General features: G+C 40.9%; 1 protein-coding gene across 1 annotated transcript in view; it reads right to left on the reverse strand.

Annotated features, from left to right (window-relative positions):
• Positions 1-78, reverse strand: part of BMPER (BMP binding endothelial regulator) — a 148,502-nt gene extending 148,424 nt beyond the window's left edge. Inside the window, 1 exon segment of the mRNA XM_009886208.1 lies at positions 54-78. Within this exon segment, the coding sequence (XP_009884510.1) occupies positions 54-78 (25 nt within the window).
• Between the last annotated feature and the right edge of the window lie 17,427 nt (positions 79-17,505).

Consider the following 17,505-nt stretch of genomic DNA (forward strand, 5'->3'; position numbering starts at 1 on the left):
GGCCGGGGAGCCGCAGGGTGACAGCCACCGCGCTGTCCCTCCCCGAGCCTGACCTGCCGTGCGGGTCCCTCGGTCCATCGCTCCCCGGTGGGCTGTAGCTTTATGCAGCTCCTCCTTGACACTTGCCATTTCCAGGTCCGCGCTTTGCTATCCTGGGTGTAAACGCGGGTAATATTAGCGATAGACATCACCGAAACCGAGCTTTTTTGCAGGCACAAATACACGTACGGTCTGGACGGGGATGACGCTTCTGGCGGGTGGCAGGAGGTTTTTCTGTGACAGATCTTCCCAAGCCTGATGTATAAATCATTTTCCTTCAAAATGTAGTATTTCATTTTGGGGAAATGAACGCTCTCTGAAATAAACTAGTCTGACAACAAGCAGAAAAACGTTTTCAGATTTATACACGTTCTTATTTTCTTTCTTCTGGGGGGGTGGATGTGAACTGCTATTTCAAGAAAGCTTATGGTAGTGGCAAATCAGGTACACGGCAGGCTGGTACATACAGGACTACTCTAAATACATTTCACTTCCCAGTAAGATGCAAGATAATTAGATTTGCCTGTTCATTTGAAGAATAAAACCCCAAAGCCAAGACCTCTGAAACCCTGCATCTTTGTTCTAAGAAGCGAGATAGGTACATCTCATTTCCAACACAATTTGTCACCTACCTTGAGGGTAGGAAGCGAAAGTCCTAAAATAGCTAGAATTGCACGTATGATAGGGACTATGGAAAACTGATACTGGTAAACTTGTAGACATCACTAGCAAAATCCCTCTCTGTGAGAAAAGAAAGCCTAATTTTTTCTTCTCTCCCAACCTCAATACATAAGGTTGAAGCTGCATAGACAAATATCATTTAGGTGCCGTTAAAAGGGTTTTATATTCCCTAAAAATAAAATAAAAAAAAAAGCATACAAAATTTGCTCCACATTGCATAGAATGCATAACAAATTCAGTACGTAAGTATAATGCGTGTAACCTGGATATATTCTTTTCTGGGCAATGTCGTCTTCACATTTCCCTGCATTTTAAACATAGATGAGCCTGTTGAGGTACGTATCATTACACAGTACTCCAGAAGAGATTTTTCACATGTCCGACTGTTTTTTCCATTGGAAAGATGTACTGAGTCTTTTGGCAAACGGGCTTTTTCTTACTTCTCTATCTGTAATCAGTGGCTACGTTTCCCTTTTCTAATTCCAGTGCAGCCACAGCCCTTCTAAAGCAACAGCTGTAGGAAAAAAAAAAAAAAAAAAGTCTGCCCTAATAATTTCTCAAGCGACAACTACCACAGGAGAGTACTTATATCATTGCGTGCATCAAATCTTCTCTTCATGATTGTCTAAAATTCATTAAATATTAATGTCACCCGGTGTGAGAAACATACAAATCACAATGAGGGCATCAAATAACAATTTAGGCATCCAAATAACAGCAGGGAACTTGCTAAAATACTCTGAAAATGGAAAAAGTTTCATGTCCTTTATAAAATGAAGACAAGAGGCGACAGCAACTGAACTTCACGCTCAATCCCTGCCATAACTCATTCAGTCAATAAGAATATATAAAGAAATCATACCTAAGGCAGGGCAGGTACAGAGCAACACACAGAGATTTGTTACACGTGTTTACTTTTCCAGTGAAAATAAATAAATACAAGGTGTGATCACCACTAAAGCACCTTCCAATTCGGCCTAAAACTTACCTCTGAAACAACATCTACAGCATGAAAATATCATCTGTGGGGTGAGCTCATGTGGTCCGTGACTCTTTCATGGTAGCGCCAGTGTTGGAGTGAGGAATTTGTCCGTCTTTCTTGCTTGAAACACCTGCTGAAATGGGACTCTAAGCCTCCCCGTACAGGGCCGTTGTCTGTCTCTGAGTCTCCCAATGCCCTGGGATTCCCTATCTCCCCTCTCATCGGGGAAGAGGGGAGATGCTTGTCGTTAGCAGCAACCTCCCTTTCCTCCTGATACCGATAATGGTGACATGTCATGAAGGAAGATCACTCTCTCATTTAAATCTCTCATGAAGTAAAACCCAGCCTGGGAGGGAAATATGCCATCTTAATCCTCCCACCTTGGTTTCACCCATTCAGTGCTACAGGTATGGTATTTGTCTCGGCTTTTTACCTCTCCCTTACCCTATCTCCCAAGTCTATCTTATCAGCATCCTTTCTGGTTGTAATGCCACATTAAGTACAGTTTCAAGGTGGTTTTTTTCGCCTTTTGCATCTCTGTTTGAAGAGTTCCTTACTTTTCCAAGCAACATTCAAAGCTGTGGTAATGTTAGCAAAATCAGAGGGTCACACTGAAAACCGTGTCCTGCTATGGAATATGCACAGCGACTTTGTTATATGCCAGCAGTTAAAACAGAAGTCATATCATAAACAAAACTTACCTCTTTTGCGTAAGCATTACATGCTATCAGTTGTTATTGAAAGGATACGTTCGTTAGTTCTGTTTATTGGTCAGCCTGGGCTCATCCAGCTTGGCAGAGCGGTAGCTGTTCACAAATACCAATTCATATGTTATTCGGCACTTTCTCCAGTGATGCTGTCTCAGCGGTCAGCCATTAGCTGGTCGTAATAAAGGTTCAATTTAGCACCCACCTAAAAAGAAAAAAAAAAGCTTTATGGTTAACAATAGTAACAGTGAAGAAGATGGCGGTGGTCACATTCACATCTCTCTTCATGATCATCAGTTTTACTGGCAAGTCACAATCGCTAGAAAGCCCATTCTTCATGGGCTACAGAATTCTTCCAGAAGCGGAGGAAGGTGCTGAGTCACTAAAATTCACACATATTTTCTTTCGTTTAGGAAATTCACTCTTCTAGGTCTTGGGCACAGGCCTTCCTTAGGGTCCCTTACAGCGCGAGAAAGTGAGCAATAAACATGCTACATAGGAACATGTATACATCAGCACTGGGAGTGTCTCCGCTTTTATTAGTCTTACGTTGATACGCATTATTTTAACACAGTTTCTTTGTATTTATGAGAACATCTCAAAATAAAGAAATGTCTCTGATAGCCTCCAAAGCAGTGTTTATCTAAATTGGCACAACGCACTGATTCCAGTTCCGGTTTGCTAAATGACCATGCATTCACAAGGCACTGAAAGTGAGCTTACACCATTTCTATTGATATTAACATTTTACTAAAGGTAAGGAATTCTCCACCCAATAACTTAGAAAATGAAAAAGAAGGTCACGCACATCTGCCGTAGTTGGAGGCGCAGGTCCGATAAGCTTCAACCCTGCGAATTCTTGCAGAGAGACCTGGAATTTAGGAAAGTATTTTATTATCATTGTGCATTAGCACACAGCAGTCGGGAAGCTCTGTGGTAACTCGCAGGATGATGACGGAGACATCGCACTTTCCTGCAGGACGGTGGATGGGAGTCACCCTACTGTTGATCCTTCAGTGGCCGATCAGGTCTTTGCAGTTCAGTCGTACTGAGCTGGGCTGCAGACTTTCAAATGCTTATTATGCATTGTTCATACACTTCTGTGCTTAATCATGTTTTAAATTTAGGAGTATCTACCAGTGCAAACAAACTATTTCTCACAGGGACTCTTTGCCTACAAGAGGTAACGTTAATAAACCTCGAGACTGGCCTGAGTGTATCAAAGAGGTGCTCCTGACGAAGCTCCCCTACTGCAAAATATTCAGAAAGCTAAATGGATGTAAATGAGGTCTGGAGACCACACTAAAAGGTTTTAAAACTGTAACAGGATTAAAAATGGCATATGGTCAAAGTCCTTAAATAAAAGGAAAGTACAAGAAAGTATCTAAAAGTTACAGTGAGACGTACTTGAATAAATGTTTATAAATTTTATCAAACAACTCATCATTTTGACAGTTTTCCATAAACCCCTGGAACATGCAAAGCATTTAATTTATTTGTGGCAAGATAAAGATAATGAGTAACATTTTAAAAGTTTATTAACATAGAATGTCCTGGCACAGTCAAACTTGCGTACTTCTATTGTTTAAATTATATTTTCTAAGAACTTAAAAAATTCAGCCTTACAAAAGGGAGTTTCTTGTTGCAAAAGTCCTCAAAAGGATCCTCCTCATCTGTATTCGTACAAATGCAAACCAAAGGAACAGGGCATAAACTAAACTGGTTATAAATGCCACCCGTACCTCAAACTGAAAAATACTTCTATGCAGCATAAAATATCGCTCCGATATGGAGACAATGGACTGCTGTCCATATCAAATATGCTAAAACAACAAAAAAAGTAAATTATAACAGAAATGCTGATGCCGTCTTAACTATGGGATTCCCAGCAGAAGCTATTCAAGAGGCCATAGGCCAAGCAAACAGAATGAAGCAGCATATGCTTGTATTCCTTTTTGTTACTTTGCTGCTGTAAATAGTTTGTCTTACAGAGATAATAAAAATTATGTTGTGTGAGTTATGTGTTTTTGTGTTAGGTTTACCCTTGAACATCTGCTCTGTCTGATAAAGGATAAGAGCTAATGAAATCACATGAAGAGTGACATGCACGAGGCACTTCTTTGTTTTCTATTTGCGAGACAACCCAAAACCTGCATTTTCCCTGGTTGCCGTACTACCTAATAAATGCAACAAACAAGGAGTACTCTAGAAACCTTTTATAAAATGGAAGATTGATGATTGCAGATGAGGATGGACCCTCTCTGTACTAGAGAGCACTGCTCTGCATGCGCAGAAATTCTTGATCCCACCCCTTGACCCCCCAAAAAAAGAAGACATGCTTATTGTGACAGATTTTTTCCCTCCAGCCAGGATCCAGTTCAAAAGCAGCTGCCCCTATCAAGCACAGAAAGGCAACGGCTCGCAGTTTTGCTAAAAGACAAGTTTCCAACAGCATGCACCCTGTAAGATCATCGCTTCACCTACTGAGACTCTACCCTGAGAGTTCATTCCTCCTGCCGCTGTTCCTGTTTTACAGAAGAATTTCTCCCAGGACTTTTTTTTTTTTTTTTCCAACTGACAACGTAAAGGTGTAAAAAACTCAAGAGGTGAGGTTTGAGGAATGAAATACGCCGAGTTGGAGTCCTCCTCTCCTTCACGTGGGTGCCCTCATTCACACTCAAATGACCGAGGGGAGACCAAGGGCCATTAATTTTAAGTCATCTGTAATAAAAAGTTATGGCTTGTCGACAATGGCAGGGGGAAAAGAGAAGCTGCGGTGTGGTGGAGCTGCTGGCAGGTGGCGGTGTTGGGAGACCAGAGCAGGGACGAGCTGGAGCTGCTGCCACAAATAACCCGAACCGCAGATCTGGTTAGAGCAATCTAATCCATACGTGCTAATGGCTTGCTCTTACATGAGCGAAATGCTCCCTTGGTTTGTTCTCAGAATGTACTTGCTCTTTTTTTTTTTGCTCATCTGGCTTTGGCTGTACAGGACACTCACTTTTACTGTCCCTGCCATTAGTCCAACACGCTTTATTTTATCGAGAAGCAAAACAAAAGGCAGTTTTACAAAGAACACCTATTTATTGTTATTTTCCAGCTACAAAGCTTAAACAATTTACTGATAACTTTTTTTCCTTAGGAAAATTGGCTACGCAACATTACAGCTGGTATAGGTAAGAAATCCTCTCTACTATTTCTTCTTGGCTCCTGATTTAAATGAAGCACACTCCGTTAAGCATTAATACCTGATCTGTCCTACTGACCGACAGTACCACACATGTAGAGAGCAATGAACTGACAATCCTAAGCAGTCTTTTTCAGCTCCAACCATCAAGATACGTCCAGATAATATACAGGAGCAAATTGGGGCGATCCTGCACTGATCTGTTGAAACTTCTGCTGGTTATGCAGTTTCATTGTGAGTAATATAGCTATTCTTAAAGAAGCATTACTACAAGATTTAATAGTTATACTGAACTGCCCACCAATTTAACTAATGAAACCCTGGATATTCTGCATGTGCTTAAACCCAAGGGTAGAGAAGAGTACACAAATTAGCAGGTATGCCAGCAATGACAAAGTAAAAATTCATTAAAAAACACGTCTCATTTTGCTACCGATTCACCCAGGTCAGATTAATCTCAGACCTTCACCAAAAAGAAAACACGCAGCCGCATCGGCAAGAGAAAAAAATCGTACTTCCAGAAGGCAGTGTAATTCATCTACCTGCCTCTCAGCTACCTACGGCTCCTTCAGGGGGAGATGGGAGCACCATTACATGTCCCAGAGGTGGACTTACAGTGTCATTACACAGATCTACAGTGGGGAGTTCTGCCAAATCCCCAAGTTCTCTGACAGTAGCATACCTCTAAATACATCATTTACAAGCATGAGGTGAACAGAGACAGGGAATAGTATTTACTTTGGGAAAGTATCAGTCACATGTCTTGTATATATTAGCAGGTCAAACCCAAGAGAGTCAGCTGAATTACTTGTGAGCAAAGAAAACAATTAATCAACAGTTTTAAGGCTTCACAGAATTTTAAATATGTATTTACATGTGGTGTACCCTATTTATTTTAGGTATCTTTAAACGTAGACTCTGAATTCTCAAGGTAGTGGCTGGCAGGTATTCTGACATACAAAAAGATGTCTTTTGAGAGACTGGTTGGTGATAAACTATTTTCAGAACAGAATTTGTGGCTTTGGGGTTTTAATTAAGCTAGTTTGAAAAACAGCACAGAACTACCTCTTTACCAAACCACTTAAAATTCTAACTGGTTTTAATGTTGTTTGGTTTTGATCAAATTGGCTTTGATATTCTTATGTTTTGATCAAATTGAAGTCAGCCTGTATAGCTGTAGTGTAGTTTGTATCGCTATGGAAGTCATATAATAAATAAGATGGCTATTATCAAACAAATAGAGGATTACGGTGCTGGAAGTACTTTGGAAACTGCTCACCATGCTAATAGACCACATAATTCAGCCCCTTCCCCAGGAAACGTTCACACATCAGAGTAGCCCCGAAATTAATCCACACACTCAGCTAAGCAGCTGTCAGTGCCTAGGGCCTCCCAGGCTCTCCTTGGGAACCAGTGGTATCACGGAAGCTAGACAGAAACAAATCCAAAAGTCCAACTGGAAACTTTCAGAGAAAAGGCGTGAGACTGCCCCGATACTTACAGACTACACCAAGCAAGATGCGGGACTCGGCTGCCCGCTGGCATGGCTTCGATGGCTTGCTTGGGACATGCACGGTGTGGAGCACTGGCAGAATGGAGACCCCAAACCTGAGACATCATCCAGGGTGGTATTTCTTAACTCTCACAATTACTTTCTTAGATGGACTTGTTTTCAAGCATGCATTTACCTTCAGAAGTGTTCATATTAAGAAAGAAAAAAAATCAAATAATAAATCACAGAACTGAGGGTTTCGCCGCCCCGCAGTGGAGTTGATTTCAGTCCTGTTGTGCCAGAAGCAACTGGAGTTCTTAAAGATAGTTTCAGTGCATCTTAATTTAAAAACAAAAAATCATCCCCACACTCCAAATGGTGATGAATCAACATCTGAGCATTCCACGAAACGACATACAGGCCATCTATTAGATAAAGTAACATTGTGAGCACGAGTCAGTGCTCACAACAGTTCCACGCTTTGCTTTTGGATCCACTCCAACTGGATGAATAGACAGCACAATTCCCAAAATGCAGGAATTCTGCTGCTATGAAGCACTCGGAGGACAACAATCAAGCCTCAGCTGTGTAATGATAGGATTTCAAAAAATGGCCATTTATTTTAAAATAGTTTCTGCGGTTTGTAAAGCCATTTCTGCAGAGCTCACAGAGGATAAAATGCACATGCTTTCGCAGGCTTTCGGCTGCTGGCCCAAGCGCAGAAAAGGATTAAGACAAGACAGTTTGAATTTACATGATGCAAACTAGAAGAAACGAGGAAGAAAAGATGGCTCTGAAAGCTATACTTTGTTTTCTCCTAGAAGAGGTGCAATGCAAACTAAGCATTTTTTTCACAGCTAGCAGGATCCAGCCAGATTGCGAAGGTATGAGCATGGGAGCAGCCGAACAATAGCTCTATTCACCCGCAACCAAATTCTCCAAATCTGGAGTCTCACTTTCTGGGTTCCCAGACTGAGCCACGGGCCTCGAGTTTAATTGGGGTATCTAAAAAATGAGCACAATCCAAATTATCAGTTAGTTTTGATAATGCAGGCCCTTAGTGGGGGAAAGGCCAGGGACTGAGCCAAGCCTAGCAGAGGCAGTGCGGTACATTAACCCAAATCTATCCATGTGGGCACACAGTGAAGATGGAGAGAGACGTGGGAGCCTGTAGAGAGAGGCAAAACCCTATTATACTGGTTTATGAGTATTTTCTAAGCACCACCTGGCTGTATAGTTTACAAAGCAGGGAGCCAGATGCCACCTCCGACATGAGCCAGGTGGAGGCACGGAGCTGGGGGAATCCATGGCGAGTCTTGAGGGATGCTGCCACAGCCCGACTGCAAACGCAGCCTCTGCTGGAACAGAAGATTTACCCTCCAGAACATAAAACTGAGCATCCCCGCTTCTGCCCTGTCCGGGAGCACAGGGGAGCCTGCATGGGAGAGGGGCAGAAGGGGAAAAGGGCCAGCGCACGGCTCCGGGGCTGCCCAGGCACACTGTCAGAGCCTCGACTAGCCCAGTTTCAGTTTGTCCTAGATGAGAGTCAAACCCACAGTCTTCTCACCACCCAAGCTACATGACTAACAGTCTACCCCCAAGTAACGATGAAGCAAACACAAGAAATTAAGAAGGAGAAGGGTGCTCCTTTTTCTTATACCCTCTGGCTGTGTTTTTTTTGTGGGTTTTTTTTTTTTTTTCTGAACAAACATGTCCTGTGGCCACTCTGGTGAGTAAGTTTACCGTTTTGGAAACTGCTCAGCCCCACCCACTGGATGCTGAATCAGTGAGAGTTATACAACTTCGCTATTTACAGGTGGTTTGATTTGCTTACCTCTGCTGTGCCGCTCTCTTCACTTGCAGTAGTGCACAGCTGGTTTCAGAGAAGACTTAGCTATTGACAGGAGTAAAAGTGATGCAGTGAAGAAATAATTTGTCTTTAAAATTGATGACTCTGGGAGCACCTACAAATTTAGAGTAGGAAGGCAATGACCAGAGAGAGAGAAAGAGGGGAACGAGCTTCAGTCCAAAGTCAACATGGAAGTGGGTAACAAACCTCTCTGCAAAAAGTCACAGTGCATGTGGGTTTCCACAAATGTTATCACAAACCCTTCTCCAGCTCTGCTATAGCAACCCAAATAAACAAACATACAGATAAATGCCCAAACTCACTTCCTAGCTTAGCCACAGAGGGATGGACATGCCCACCGGTTTGAGACCTGAGGAGCCCAACTCAGCTAAACTCAGGGTTCAGATTTGTCTACTGGATATCTCCAAATGACAGAGGGGTGGAAAAGCATTTGTAGAAATTGTTTTTCTGGCCAGTGCAATAATCCTGAACAAGTAAGACCAGACTGTGGTTTTGTGCCTATCAGTTTTGCTGCGATCAAAATTGTCAAGCTGAAAGTAGGAAGCTCACCAGGCTTAGCAATTAGGTCCTCTCTCAGCATGCTGTAAACTGGAAGCCAAAAATCAGTGGCCAGGTTTGAAAAAGTTGATCTTAATGAGAAGCAAGAAAGGTTAAATGTACGAACTCTGTTACTCATTGGGATTTATGTGCTCAGTTCTAATTTTAACTTTGGTTAGCCCAATAAAAGGTATCACATCACCGTCTGGGTAGCTGTCGTACAAAAAACAATGCAGCTACCAACTTTCCTCCGTTGGATGACATACTTGGGCAGCAGCCCTTTTAAAAAAGCTTCAACTTCTTTAAAGCACATTTGGTTTTCCATTCATTATTTTCCTGATGCTGAAAGTGATGTTATTCATCCTGGAGAAGAATAGCTACCATTGTATTTCAAAGGTTTAACCAAAACACTCATTTTGCTGAAAGTTTTCCTTCTTTCGGGATTTTAAAACACATCTACAAAGTGGCTGCTGGGCAAAATCATCAGTTTATGGTCAATGGGGTCCAGTAGAAAAAGAAAGAAGCAAAAAGGAAAAGAAATAAATGACATGATTGCAAAAGTGACTTCTATCTACAAAAATGTGGATGACGAGAAGGACTAAAAGCAAAGGAAGGACTCCACTCCCTGTGAGATGAGCTAATGAATGCTGAATGTGGAATGACTTTGTTAAAAAGAGAGACAAAAATAGAAAAATAGAATCAATTCTTAATACACCAAGAGTGTACCATCTACAATCTATAACCACCTACACATTCACAACTCTCTTCCACCTTGTTTTTTGCCAACCTCACCTGTAGCACTTAAACAGAAGACCACCCTTTACCTTCTCCAGTCCTGCTTGCCTGCAGCGAGGAAGTATCATCCACCTCTGCTTGGACCTTGCTTTCCTGTGACCCTCCATCTCTTGACTCCCAGTGGCCTGGGACTAGATAGGTACAACTGACACAGCGATGATAAGAAGATGTGGTTGTCTGGCCACAGAAACTTTCATTTTCAGTCTTCTTTTACTGATATCAAGCTGGTTCTCATCACCGCATCCAGCCCTGCTGCCTCACCACCAGACACCCGCATGTACTAATCCTGGGGGCACCGTCTTACCCAGGTGAAGCAGGATTGCTCTTCTCATGAGAATACATCCCTCTGTGGCAGCTGGCATGGGAGCTTTAGGACACGATCCTGCTGGGAATCCAGCTCCTCGGGTCTCCTCTTCCTCCTCCCAGGCCTTCTCATCACTGCCAGAAGGGGCAAATCCTAACAGCTGAAATACTGTTGCCCAGAGGAATGGGCAAAACACTCTCCTACAAGTCACTGCTCCCAACTGCTTTTGGGACTTGCACCCTGAAGTCTGCAAAGCAGCTGTCTGGTGTCACAATGAAAGATATGTGTCGTACCGTCATGAAATATCTAGTTAATGCTGGAACATGGCACTCAAATATGCTGCCAAGAGAAGCATATTTGCTTCTACTTGCATTGTTTCTACTGGATCAGAAGCAATCACACCATGTTAACCAGGCTGTATTCTCACCAGTTCCTTGTTCCAGTCATTGCTCAAGCAGAAGGAAGACACTACACATCCAGACAGCTGGAAAAGGCAGTTCCTGTTATATATGTAGCTACTTGACTGTTCTCCAATATTTATGGATCCCAACTGCCTCCACTTCATTATACCATCAGGAGAAGAAAAAGTACAATACTTCCCTTTATGTCTCTTGTAATTGAATCCAACCATGATTATAATATATTGCGGGCACTTGAAGTTAACTATTAATTATTGAATGCTTGCTTCATAATGAATTGGAATATCATCTGTTATAGACCAACTTCTTCATATATTCTCTAACACTTCCAAGCTGCTGTGGAACTGGTCTATCCCTTAAAATGAATAAAGTAATAAAATCAATACAATAAAAACTCATCTCTTTCCCAAACACACTGTAGATTTTGTGATACAGTCTCACCAGATTTAACAGAGTAATGAGGACTGGTCCAAGCCATCTTTGGATCAAAACTCTTGTTGTTTCCTAAGGTTGTCTAAGAATAGCACCTATGTACATTTATTAACAATGATAAAATGTCTCAGTGTTATGACAGGAGACTGGAAGTGCCAATTTTTGAATAGTAGGTGAAATTCAGGAAATAGTAATAATAACAACAACATCAATTTAGAGGAACCATGGCAACTTTTTAAAAGATAGAGGGCCAAGCTTTCTGTTGATCAAATGCCAAATTAAGTAAGTGCATTCTTCCTAATAGAACGTGTCCTGGAAATACTTCCCCCCCTCCCATATTTTCTTGGCTGGGGAGCAGAAGGGGAGCATGCTGTTCATTGCTTGATTTCCTAAACTATTTAATAGTGCTGCTTTGGTTGTTGAAAAGCTGCTATACATCATCCTGAGAGTGACTTCATCTCATAGGTGGCTGAAGTAACATGTATAAAACACTCTGGGTTTTTAATTCGCAAGGGCCTACTTCACATGCGGCATCACTCTCTACAGAGAAGCAACCACTTCTGGGGTGGAATGCAGCAGCTGTTTTATTAATACTGACTACCTAGCCCGCATGCATATTGTATTTTGGGAACAGTACCTTTTGGAGCAACCCTCATAATTTATTAGATCATCCAGCTAGGAGTTAAATGGTCCTTATATGTCGTCTCATTATGCCGTGCAGCCTCCAGTAGAAAAGCATGGATGCTCTCCCGTCAAAATCAGTGGCAAAACAGTTAAATTCAACGAAAGTAGATTTAGGCCTCTAATCAGGTTACAGTAATGACTCAGGATGACTGACCTCCCTTCAAGTTTTCTGATCAGGCAACAGCTTACATAATCGGAACGGCTTTTATCTTGTTTCTGCAGCTGAATATGTTGTCAGCCTGCACCCAGCTGGAGCTGTGGTGGAGGGTGAGCTATGAGCTGCAATGATCATTCCCACTTAGGAAGCTCTCCAAGTCTCTCTTCTGCTTATAAAGATGAATCAAAATATCTTATCAAACACTGTTATCATTTTGCTCTTGAGTCTTAACTGGTTTTGCCAAAAATAATTTCCAAAAGAAATATTTTTTTTATGCCGAGAGTGTTGTGTTAAAGTGATGCTAGCAAACAAGTGAATAATACAATATGCTCATGCTATATCAAATGGAAAATACTCCCATTAGAGCTAACATCAATTTACATCAATTTTACCCTCAGCCTGAGGATGTGGATCTTTTCCAGGGTTCCTGGTTACTTTTGCAATTTTTTTCCTGCTATAAAAACATGATTTTGCTCTATCCTTTTAAGGATGAGGATGGATACTGAAATCTTCAATACGGCACGATCATCTGCAAGCACTGATGCCTCATCCACACATAGTAAATCTAAGCACATGACAGTGCTGCGAAGGAAACATCAACCTACAATGAGTACATATGAAAATATAATGGTATTTTACTCCCTTTCCTGCATTCAACAACATGAAACTCTTCGAAAATACCACAGTATTTTAAAATAACAATTATACTTATTTAAACATGCTTGCATGTTGCATTTGTTTGTACTCCTTGCTACAGCAGATGTAAAAATACAGCGATCAGGACACATTGCCAGAGAACACCATATCAAATCATTTAACTGGGTTATGCTTCCATCCCACAATTAACTAAATCACCTGCTATAGATTTAATGCTAGCAAAGATGCTAAGTGTCTCTGCTGTGATCTGCTGGTCTCCTGCATATTCCCCCAAATTAGCAGCTTCTAATCAGCAAACAGCTAGCTATCTTGCAGAGAAGAAGGACAGAAATAATCGTTCCTGATACTACTAATCATTATGAGAATTTAGAATTTACAAGACAGGAGACGGACAAGTAGAGAGGAGTTTTCAGACTCTAAGCCAAGCAATGTTTTTCAGTCTTGGTATAACTATCAAACTTGTGTTGAACTCAGTCTACTGGAATATTAGAATAAATTCTCACAGAAACAATGCATTCAAAACCAATTCTAGCCTGGGTGACTTTTGCTAATTATGAGCCCAGCCCTGTAGACACAGAGTGCCTCCACCTCCCGCTTGTCTCAACAGGACCTGAGGGCGTTCTGTCCCCTCAACAGGATCAAGGCTCATGAACCAGTGCAAAGCTATGCAAACTTTTACCTTTCAGCTGCAAAGGAATTAAGTCACCTGCAAATGGCATATGAAGATACACCTAAATACAGGAGGAACCTTATGCTACCAGGGAGTAAATCGACAAAGCAGCACGATGTCAAGGGTGACAACAAACAAGGCTATGGGAAACTCAAGGTTAATTTCAAATAAAGAAGCAATACAGAAGCTTGGTTTCGCGAGTACATCATGTATTTTACAGCACCTTTGCAGCAGTTGTTTTAATAGAATATTTATAAACAGGATATTCTGATAAGAAAGATGCTTATTCAATACGATGCATACCCCGTATTTGTAATTTTTTTTTTATGCTGGAAGGACTTCACATAGAAATACAATCTCTGCTCAGCACATTTCAGTTTATGGCAGTAAATTACTCTTTATAAGCAATACAAGAATATTGAAACCTCTCTCTAATGCTTGCTGTACAGTAAAATGCTGAAGAAGAGAAAAAGACAAGACATTATAAAGTGAAACCCAACCCCTTGAAAGTAAAGAAATGTTGGTTTTCTGTGTCATGGTTTAATAATAGTTGGACAGAAGAATCAATCTGGGGCTGGAAACCACAATCCTAGTTTGAACTCAGCATTGTGTTCAAAGCCCAAAAGATCAGCAGAGCCCAGACCTCCAGATTTTGGTCATCAGAGTAGTAATTGTTTTAATCTGTTTTTCTAAATTGCAACAGCAAAAAAATCCAAAATGAAAGAAAAGCCCTTGGACAATAACATTCAGAAAATAAACTCTACCAAGAAAATAAACTCTAGAAGTATTTCCCTGTTTAACAGAAAAAAAAAAAAAAAAAGAATATATTTTACATTAGGACTTATTTTAGAAAATGCATTTCAAAGTGCTATAGCACAAATATAATAAAGTTATCATGACTCACAGCATGGATTTCAAAACATCACAAAATTCTTTTTAGATATATGTATACAAAATTAATTTCAATAAAATGATCATTTAAAGTTCATTTTTGTCTGTGAGCCACCTAAACATATAAAATTCTCCTTGAATAGTTAAACATGCAGACAGGCTGCATATTTAGGCTGACCAGAACAGCTGCCCAGGCATTGCTCAAAAATCCTGTTCAGAATAGTTTGATTGGCCAGAAATGTCTGTCTTGGCCTTAGAAACATCATCAATGAGAACCAAACTTTCGGTCCCCTCGAAGTAGCAATGTTGCCTTACGTTTTTCAGTTGGCCAACTCTCTAACTTCAAAACTTCCTGTAATTGGCCTGATTTTTTTCCAGCCAAAAAGAACTTTCTTAAAAATTCAAACTACATTTGAGAACCGCTAAGAATTACTTTACAATATTTCCTCTTAGGCTGCTGCATAAATGACTACATTTCAATTGCTTCCTTCCTCTGATTTGGATAAACTATTTGGCATTGGGGGAAACTAAGTCATTTTTACTCAATGCAACTGTATTCTCTTTTAAATCTGGATGATACTATGAAATACCACAATTTAGTGCAATATACAAAGAGATGATACATTACTACTTATAGACAGTTCTACCTTTCTTTTTTTTTTTTTTTGTTTCTCTTTATTACCAACATGTTTTCCCCTTTCCGTAAAACTATTCTCATGAGACCTCATTTTACAAAGCATGGAGCGGAACGGGCAAATAAGAGTGCTTCTGAGCCTTACATCTTAAAATGACAGAAAATAACTTAAATAAGAGTGGATGATATAATTGACCTGAGTGCCTACTTGTTGTTTACCCTAAACTCCCAATGAAGCCAGGCAGCTCTGAGCACTGGGATCACATTCAATAATAGTAATTATGACAGAGTAATATATTTGACAGAAGTCGCATAGTAGTGTTTTTTCCAGCTACATTATATGCCTATAGGATTCTTAGGATTCTTTGGTCCAGGATTCTACACCGTTATGGTGCAGGCTTTTGGTAGTAACTACGGTTGATTTTTCTAGATTACCTAGTAGCTGCTGACAAGAGGACAAAAGAAGATTTGAGATCTATGGTTAAAGTTTAAGCCTAATAGCTACAGTAATTGATTAGTTCTCCATGGATTTTCTTTGGTCATTGAGGTGTGTACAGAGACTCCAGGAGATTATTTTATTGTGTAATTTTCGCAGCGCAGCAGGGTACCTCGACAATGGGTTGGATACCACCCTCCTGACAAAAACCACAGGGGAGGGATCAGAGTGACGAAAACTCAGCCAGCAGAATCACTCCATAACAAGCAGGGGGTAGGATTTTTCCTTCCTGGGAAAGAAGCAAGATTTCTGGCCCCACAACTTGAAGATATCTGAGGTCTCCTGCGGGAGTCATTTTTATTGGGAGTCTCTGCCCACTTCAGTACTAGAGGTATCAGAAGCCTTACCCAGTTCCTTGGCCACTTAGCTCTATTTAATAGCTAATACGTTGAAAAAGGCTCCATGAAACGTGGTTGTATCATGTTTATAGAGCCAGAGCGGGACCAGAGGGTTAAGCAGCAGACGCACAAGTGGTGCAAAGTTGGTTTTGTTTTGGGGGTGGATGCAAAGAGGTTGAAAGTAGATATGGAGATGATGAAGGTTGATGGCTTAAGACATCTTGAAAAATAATGTCTCCTTTTTATCCACAGATCAAGCTAGCACAGACCACAGCAACTGTCGCAACCTCTGCTGAAACAGCACAAAAAGTGAGTAGGAGGAACCTCTTCTACAGCTAGAAAAGGAGTTGGTGAACCCCTGTTGAGGAAAACAGCAAAAGCGTGGGACACAGAGGTGGTTCATGCAATTGCATCCACCAGAAACTAAGCTGAGACTAGCAGTGCTTTTTGTATCTGCCATCCAGAAGACTGCAATTTGTATTTTGGTATGAACCAGCAACAGCCAGGAAAGGCCTCGTTCAAATGCCTGTTTTGACACTTGACCCAGGTCTCAGTTATTTACAGTTCCGAGTGTCTTTTATTGGTATCTCAACTCACTGTCCGGAATCCAGACATGAACCTGACGCTTCCAAACCCTAGGCCAAGGGTCCTCTTAAAGGTCACCTCAGTTGTTGGGTGTTGCATTTCAGGCACCTTGTGTGGACCTGACTTTAGAAGGCAAATACTCAGCACTTGCTAAAACCTCAACCCTCAAAGCACCCTCTAAGCGGATTAATATAAATTAAGGCACTCAAAAAATTCCTGGTTACTTTTGAAAATCTTACCTATAACTAGAACAGACCGATTGACAAGAAAACCAGAAATCACAGGTAATCATAAAAAGATCCATGTGTTGCTGTGCTCAAGGTACTTACAGTGTAAACTTTATTCACATTCATAGCAAAAGGGTTTGCCCTTTATGTCCAGTAACCATATTTTACTCTGTATCTCTAGAGAGCAGGAGTCTGTATAAGCAACGTGAGGGGGAAAAAAAAAGTTGATGGATTACCAATTTTTTTTCTGGTGGTGAATTCAGCTGTCTGGAATCGTGAATGTTAGTACAGGAGGAAACGAGATAGTTATCTTTTGTCAAAACTGTGATATAACAAATGTTAATATAATCTCAAAGGGAGGTACAGTTCAGAATATCTTTTTAAAAAGATAAAACATATCCTGAAACAAAGGTTGATTTTAACTATGTGTAAACAGCCTTTGATCAATCGACTGAATCCTTAGAAAGGGCTGATATATCACAAAACATAACACAATACCCCTACCACAGTTGAGTGCTTAAATTTTGCTCACAGAAAGGATGCTAGTAGTTGGCAGGGAGACCCAACCAAAATTATTGGAACGGAACTTTTTTGTATAAATTAGCACAGTCCTCTCCTTCTGGAAGCTGCAGTCAGTACAGAGTAAAATGGATTGGTACTGCTGCATTACAAATGCATTTGACATCAGATAGAAATTCCTCCTGAGGGTCGTCTTCAGATT

This window comes from Charadrius vociferus, unplaced genomic scaffold (assembly GCF_000708025.1).
Source record: "Charadrius vociferus isolate BGI_N301 unplaced genomic scaffold, ASM70802v2 scaffold545, whole genome shotgun sequence".
NCBI lineage: Eukaryota > Metazoa > Chordata > Aves > Charadriiformes > Charadriidae > Charadrius > Charadrius vociferus.